At 48.2% G+C, this 7,847-nt stretch overlaps 1 protein-coding gene across 4 annotated transcripts; it reads right to left on the reverse strand.

Moving 5' to 3' along the window:
- Positions 1-3,586: 3,586 nt before the first annotated feature.
- C2CD4D (C2 calcium dependent domain containing 4D) lies at positions 3,587-7,823 on the reverse strand. Of its 4 annotated transcripts, none has more exons than XM_012549743.3 (3): positions 6,153-7,823; positions 5,592-5,855; positions 3,587-4,670 (listed from the first exon to the last, which is right to left on the reverse strand). In XM_012549743.3, exon 3 carries the CDS (start codon positions 4,658-4,660, stop codon positions 3,818-3,820), a length of 843 nt encoding a protein of 280 aa, XP_012405197.1. In that variant the 5' UTR covers positions 4,661-4,670; positions 5,592-5,855; positions 6,153-7,823; the 3' UTR covers positions 3,587-3,817. The 4 variants fall into 4 exon arrangements, with proteins under 4 accessions (XP_012405197.1, XP_012405196.1, XP_012405192.1 ...); XM_012549742.3 differs by having other exon boundaries at positions 5,541-5,855; XM_012549738.3 differs by having other exon boundaries at positions 3,587-4,921; positions 5,541-5,855.
- Between the last annotated feature and the right edge of the window lie 24 nt (positions 7,824-7,847).

The following is a 7,847-nucleotide window of genomic DNA, read 5'->3' on the forward strand; positions in this document are numbered from 1 at the left end:
GAGGGCAAGTTAACATCTATCTTAAACTTGGTTTTTTCCCTCAGTGTCTACCATTGTTCTTTTCAAACAAATATTTATAAGGAGAGAGAGACAGACAGAGACAGAGACAGAGACAAAGAGTCAGAGACAGAGAGAGACACAGAGAGAGGCAGAGACAGAGAGAGTGTCAGAGAAAGACAGAAAGAGAGAGAGAGAGAGAGAGAGAGAGAGAGAGAGAGAGAGAGAGAGAAGAGAAAGAGAGAGAGAAAAAAAAGAGAGAGAGAGAGTCAGAGAAAGACAGAAAGATGGAGAGACAAATAGACAGACAAACACACACACTCACACACAGAGTGGAGGGGGGAGAGGGAGAGAAGGAGGTGCATAGGGTGTTGGAATTAGACCTGGAAGGAACCACTGAGGAAAATCATTTAGTTCAATTTCTTATTTTATATATGAGGAATAGAGTGCAAATTTCAGGATCATAGGAACTAAGTAGAAGAGCCAGGATTCAAACTCAGCTTTAAAATTTTTTTTAACTTGATGCATTTTGTTTTTACATCATCTAGATCCCCCCATGTATTCTTCCTCTTCTGTCTCTCAGAGAATTATCGCACATAACAGGAATTAAAAAAAAAAAAAAGAGGTAAGAGGAGGAAAGGTAAAGGGAAGAAAAAAGGGGAAATTAGCAAAACTGATCCTTACAATGAAAAAAAAAAACCTGACTATATATGTAGTTCTAAACCTGTATACCTTCCCCTAATCCCATCTTTGCAAAGAAATGGGGGGAATACCTTGATGTATTGCCTCTTTGGGGTCATGCTTGCATTCAAACTTTGGTCTTAATCTTTAAAAATCTGATGTATTTTGTTTTTATATTAGCTAGATTCCTCCTGAATTTTTCATCTTCTGGCTTCCAGAGCATTATCTCATATAACAAAAATAAATAAAAAAAAAAAGGTAAGAGGAAGAAAAAGAGAAATTAGTGAATCTGACCCTACAATGAAAAAAAAAACTGATACTATATACATTGTTCTAAACCTGTATACCTCCCCTTTACCCCGACCTCTGCAAAGGAATGGGGGGAATATCTTGAAGAATTGTCTCTTCGGGGTCAGGCTTGCATTTTGTAATTCTATGATATTCATCTTCCATTGTTTTGTGGTCATTTTCTCAATTTCCATTTTCATAGTCATTGTGTATATTTTTTCTTGGCTCTGTTTACCTCAAATCAATTCATGCAAGTTTTTCCAGGCTTCTCTGTATTTATAAGCTTTATCTTTTCATGTAGCATAATACCATTCATGGCCACAAGTTGTTTAGACCCCTTATCTTGTGTAAATTGCACTAGATGCTCCCTATGTCCCTTCTGGCTCAGATTTCGTGACTGTTCAGTGACTTTGTGTCTCTGTATAAATTCCAGGAGATGAGGTAAGGGAAAGAAAAAGTACAAATTGGCCAGGGAGGCATCCCAGATTCTTTGGCCAATGCTTCCCTCTGGTGGATATCTCTAGTACAGCTAGGATTGTTATATTGGACTCTTGGCAAAGATATTAGAGTGGCTGGCCATTCACTTCTCCAGTGTGTCCCCATTTTACAGATGGGCAACTGAGGAGAATAGGGTTTAAGCCACTTGCTCAGAATCACACAGCTAGTGAGTATCTGAGGCCGAATTTGAATTCAGATCTTCCTAACTGGTGCTCTATCCGTTGTACCACCTGGCTGCCCATGCTTAGGGGCAAACCAAAAGGGGTGATTATTACTTTGGAAATGAAGTGAGGAACGGTGGGAGTGAAGCTAGAAGTGGGAGAGAGCGGGAGACCCGGAGAGCAGAAGCTGCGAGGGAGGAAGAGGGAAGAATTCGGACCCCCTGCTGGCACTAATAGTTGGCAATGCCCTTTCTTATCTCCTCCCTTCCTCTTGGAAGATCGAGCCAAAAGGAACATTCTCCTGGGAAAGTTTAAAGGAGTAAAAAGGTCAGAACTGACGTCAAGGGATGATCCAGGTAGGATGTAAACACGGAGTGACCTACATTTTTTTTTTTTTTTCTGTGCCTGATCAAGCAAGACCGATTCAGCAATCTAAAACGTGTTCCTGGGGGCTTTTACCTTATTCATTTAGCAACAAAACACTCCAGTGGTGGGCTAGGCTCGGCCTTTTATTCCCCGCAGCTTTTGGCGCTAAGCTGTGTTTAGTCTTTGTCTGCTGGGAGTGGACAGCTCCATGACACTGTGTCCCCATAGGTATGAGAATGTTGGAGTATTGGGATGATTCCTCTCCAAATATGGTCTCTTTTCATTCGAATTCTCCCTTCCTCTCACCCCTTCTCTTACAAAACCTTCAGACTATCACCTTGGTTCAAAGCAACCTTGCTGTGGCTGCGTTTTCCTGCATTTGAAAATTTGACTCTATATTAACCTGCTCATTTCTATAAGATCAAATCTCATCCTTTTGTAGCTCATTCCTTTTCATACCCCCCCCTCCCCCCTTACCTCACCTCAGAGCATCTCTCTTTCTGCACCTGCTCCTCCGTCATTGAATGCCCATACCCAGGGGTGCTTCCTGGAAACATGACAGTTATGTTACCTCACCTTGATTAGACTTTCAGGCTGCAAACATTCCTTCCTGAGTGACCTTGTCATCTCCCCACATAATCTGTTCTGAACCCCCTCTTCTCCCCCGCCCCTTTTTTTTGTTGTTGTTTTGCTGAGGCAATTTGGGTTAAGTGACTTGCCCAGAGTCACACAGCTAGGAAGTGTTAAGTTTCTGAGGCCAGATTTGAACTCAGGTTCTCCTGACTTCAAGGGCTGGTGCTCTATCCACTGCACCACTCAGCTATACCCCCCTAACCCCCTCTTCTTAAACTATCTATACTCATCCTACATTCCTCATTCTCTCCTTGTCTCCTTGCCAAAGCCAGCTCTTCTTCCCTTGACTCCATAATAAAAATGGAAATAGCCAGCTTTTATATAGCACATTTTACCCATGTTAATTGTCACAACAACTCTGTGAGACGGGTGCTATTATTATTCCTATTTTAGGATAGGGATAATTATGCTATTAATGATGCTATTATTATTTCTGTTTTACAGAGGAAGAAAGAGAAGTTGAAAGAAATTAAGTGACTTACCCAAGTTCACACAGCTAGTAAGTGTTTGAGTCAGGATTTGAACTCGGAAAACTGAGCCTCCCTGACTTCAGGTGGGATACTCTGTGTACTTTGCCATTTAGCTGCTAGATAAAGTGGACAGTTCCCATTCAGTGGGAAGGATACTGGATTGTGAGGCAGAAGTTCTTTGCTTTATCACTTGCTGTTAATTGATTTATGCAAACTTGGGCAAATCAGTGGTGGAATCCTGGGAAAGTACCTGGATGGAAGTCACCGCTCTGTGGCTTATTATCTGCTTATTACCTTGGAGATCAGCTTTCCCTGTGAAAGGAGAGAACTGAAAGAGAACATCAAGCCCCCCATCCCTGCAAATGGGCCAAAGAATGGTTCCGTGATTCTTGAGATCCGCACAATCTCTCTGATTGTGTTTAAGAAAGGGACTCCCCTTCATGGGAGTATGAGTTGGGAATATCAAACCCCGAGAAAGCCAGAGAGCTGGACTGAAGGTTGAACCAAGATTTTATTAACAAAAATAAATAGATTAATTACAAATGAAAAGGTGGATAGATTAAGGATAGAGCTTGAGGCAAGACTGGGGAAAGAACCATGTGGGCAAAGTCCTGAAGAGGGGAAGCACCAGGGAGGGCCCCTCCACTCTTAGGGGCCAGAGAGGACCACTTCCCATGTTCCTGGCTGACCCTGGGCTAGGTGCTCCTCCCCCAGCCCCCAGCCCTAGTGAGGGAGGAGGGTGACAAGAGGAGCCTCATACTCTCCCAGCAGCACATCCCTGCGCAGACCAGCTCCTTTGTCCAGCACCTTGGCCTTCAGACTGTGGGTGGCCAGGTCAGAGGGCTTAAGCCCCTCAAAGAAGAAGTCCTCATTGAAGATGGGGTTGGAACTACACTTGACTGCCCTGCTGCGTCCCTGTGGCCAGCTTCCTGGCATTAACCGAAACAGGACGCAGCAGCCACTGCTTCCCTTGGGTCCCCTTCGGCCCCTGGGCAGGCCCTCAGCGCTGATGAGCCGGACCCTCAGCTGGCCCAGCCCGGCCTGGTACTCGGAGGATAGCCGGAGCTGCCCACCCCGGGGGGCCAGACTCACCACACTTTCTTTAGTCACCTGGAGCTGGCAGCATAGAAAGTCCAGGTGGAAGAGGGGCGGTGTTGGGGGACCCACGTGGTGGGCAACTTGGGGACTGGCAAACACGGTGCTCTCCTCCTCAGCGGGGAGGAGGCCGGGTCCCGGGTGATGCAGACTGGGGGAGCCTCGGTGGGGCCCGCTGGGGCCTGGCCGGAGTGAGCCGAAGGGTGAAGGCTCGGGCGAGGAGGCCGGGTCACTCTCCAGAGCCAAGCAGAGGCGCAGGTCCGGGGACGAGAGGTGCAGTTGGGGCTTGCGTGGGGGCCCCGAGATGGGGGCCACGTGGAAAAGGGACTCTCGGCGCCGGGTGTGCGGGCTCTCCAGGAGAAAGGCCCAGCCTTCTTGTCCAGCCAGGTGGGGCAAGGAGCAGGCTCCTTGTACTTCTTGCCCCCCAGTCCAGCTCGTTTCTCTCTCTGGGTCTGGTTCAAGGCCTCCCATGTTGGAGAGTCTGGGGGGGATAAAAAACTGGGGTATTCGGTCTGGAGTTAGGACATTGGGGCAAGCAGAAGGGGACGTCCCAGGGGGCTTTCTGCTGGGGAATAAACCATGGGGTCTCCATGACGTCCCAGGCTCTACCCTCCCTCTCTTGTAGCCAGCTTTCTCCAAGAGCCACATGTGCCTTCAAGAGGCCCAGAGTTACAGGAATGAGGGGGGAGATGGGAGAGTCCAGATCCACAGCTACAGGCTGAAGGTGCTGGGCTAGGAAGGAGAAAAACAGAATCAGGTGTTGGGGGCTGCTGCATTAATTCCTATAACCCAGGAAAATGAGGGTCAGCAGCAGATGGAGACCCCTACACAGAGAAGCACATATCAGACCGAAATGTCCTTCCCATAGAGAAATAGTAATTCTTGAGGAGAGTCAGGCTTTGGACAGCTAATTAGCACAATGGATAAAATCTAGTCTTGGGGTTAAGAAGGCCTGAATTCAAATCCTCCTCAGCATGAGACTTTCAGTAAATCATTTAATCTTTCTGAAGTTCCTCATCTGTGAATCTGGACTCAGTGACCTCTAAGCTCCTTCCAGCTCTAAATTTACAAAAATTGGGCTTGAAAGCCAAATTATGCACATAAGCATATTCCCCAAGCAATATGATTTTAGATTAATTAATAGCAAGAGGACAAAGACCACAGTAGGGCCAGAAGTGTACTCATACCTGGGTCCACATAAATGCCTCCAGGCCTAGGCTTCCTCAGGTGGCACCCCCTTTCCCTGTATCTCCTCCATACCCCGCCTTACTCTGAGGTCGGGGCCCCTTGGCTTGGTCTACTCATCCCTCAGCTTTTTCTTTTCCCTGCTGGTGACCCTTTCACTGCTTACCCCCCTCTTCATCCATGTCCACCTGGCCCGCCATCCCAATGTCTGCCCCACCTTCAGCAATCCAGGTCCACGGATCTGTTTGGCTGAACTTCCTCCTGACCAGCCCCAGACTTGTCTCCTGAGCTCCTTTAATGACCTAAGGCGAATGAAGGTGGAGGGGCTGCTGGGGCTGGGGGCTCCTTCCCTTATTCCAGATCCTCTCACAAAGTCCTGATGCATCTGGAGCCTATGGGGTGTGCTGGTCCAAGGGCAATGTCTGTCCTTCTTCCCCATTCCCTCCCTTTCTCACTTCCTGTCCCACCAGCCAGTGAGAACCTGTTATTGGAGCCAAGCACAAAGGAAGCATTCATTAATTTCCCCCCCACCCCCCAGATATGGTTACTCGGGGAGCTTCTGGTCCTCTCTGAACTTTACTGAGCCACCCTTACCCCCTTTCCAGGTCTCTTTCCTGGGACCGATCACCTCATGCATTCCTGAGCTCTTCCCCGGATCCCCAGGGTTCCCCACTCCTGTCCTGGGCTCCCCAGCTGCCGTCCCCTTGGGCCACTGGGGGGGGAGTCACTTTGTCCCGGGAGCCCAGGCCCTGAGGGTACCCGGGGTGGCTGAGCTCACCTGTTGCTCTGTCTTGTTCTGGAGAGCGGGGGAAAGGGAGAAGGTGCAACCTATGTTCTCTACTCATGTCTCAGGCTCTGTCCTTCTGGGAGGAGCTTGCAGGGGCTGCAGCTGCCAAGTCTGACCTGTTTTCCTGAATAAACACTGCAGCTCTGTCTCTGTGACCATCGGCCCGGCCTCCTTAACCCCTTCCTCCGGGAAGAGCCTGGGGCTGACCTCTTCCCTCAGAAAACTCTCGGGGAGAAGGAGCATCAGGGCGCACCTTCCACCACCACCTCCCGTGGAAGAGTCACCCATAACTCTCAGCCTTAGGAGAGGGAGGGGGACCAAGGGCTCCCATCACCGCACCCCTTACAGTCCCTGTGCCCAGGGCCTCATGAGGCAATGATCCCACTGATTGTAGAGATAACCAGTCCTATCCTTAGAGCGAGCCCCTAAGCCATCTTAAAAGGCCACACACTCTCCCCTTTTTGCAGGGGCCCTCAAACCAAACATCCACCAAGACCAAGGGAGGACTTCTTGGTCACCCTCTCCAGGGTTTCTCAGTTTTGGAAAGAAGGACAGAGCTGGGGAATATTAGATAGCCAGAGCTTTCAGCTCTCCAGAGTGGGAAGAACCTAGAAGGGTCCCGGTGTCTTTGGCTACCTTTGAACTCTTTTTAGCAGCTCTAGAATTCTGGATGGCAGTATCCAGAGAAGGAAGAAGAAGGTGGAAATGTATAACAAATGGCGTATTCTCCATCTTTAGCTCAGGATGTGAAGGTGGGGTAGGGTAGAGGAAGAGGAAGGAAGTCAAAGGGAAGGAGGGGCCCGAGTGTTTTTCTATTATCCAGAGACTTTTCTATGGGGTCTGAATATGGGATCTGGGGAGCCTCCCAGGAGGTCTGTCCTGGCTCATTGTGTGAAGTCTCTTATCAAAGGTTCCATTCCACTGGGGACCTTATTTTCTCCTTTCCCTACTTTTGGCTCTGATCCTGAGCGTAGCCTGGGTTAGTGAACCTCTTCAAGTCCTTCCTCCTATCTGATCATCAGCAGAGAGAGGAGCCTGAGTTGGTCATTTTATACCAATTTTATTTGTGTGACAAGCTCTAATCAATGATAACATGTAGATAGAGCGTGATGTGTAACCTTTTTTTTGTTTTTGTTTTTGTTTTGTTTTTTCATCTGGAAAATGAGGGTGCTGGACTGATCTTTCTCAGTCTTGACATTCTGTGATGGGAAAGGATTTCACTGGCAATTACTCTTGATTCTGGACTTTAATAGGAAGCTCTTTGGGATCAAAAAGAAATAGTACGAGTAACTCACACATTTTTATTTGGCAATGGAGTGAGTTATTTCAAGTGAGCCAAATGTCTTCGTGTATCCGGTTGGAGGTGATTGGTCAGTCACCATGGACATCTTGATATCATCTTATGTGAATGGTTATTATACAAAAGATTTCCGTCATTTGATGGTCGAGTGTTTTTGATGGCTGAACAAGTATGTTTATTTGTCCAGTTTATTACTGGTGACTTGGATGTGACAAGTGCAGTGAGTCCCATGGTTTGTCCATTGTTAACCTTTGTTTACAGAATTAGAGGAAGGAACAGCAGGGGGAGAGGGAGAGAGGGAGAAAGGGAAAGGGAGGGGGGGGGGAGGGGGGAGAGAGAGAGGGGGGGGGGGGGGAGGGAGAGGGAGAGAGAGAAGGGGGGAGAGG

This window comes from Sarcophilus harrisii, chromosome 4 (assembly GCF_902635505.1).
Source record: "Sarcophilus harrisii chromosome 4, mSarHar1.11, whole genome shotgun sequence".
NCBI classification, from domain to species: Eukaryota; Metazoa; Chordata; class Mammalia; order Dasyuromorphia; family Dasyuridae; genus Sarcophilus; species Sarcophilus harrisii.

Excerpts from the sequence above, each read along its gene's own strand:
- C2CD4D (XM_012549738.3), bottom strand. The coding sequence starts at position 4,837 with ATGTGGCTCTTGGAGAAAGCTGGCTACAAGAGAGGGAGGGTAGAGCCT.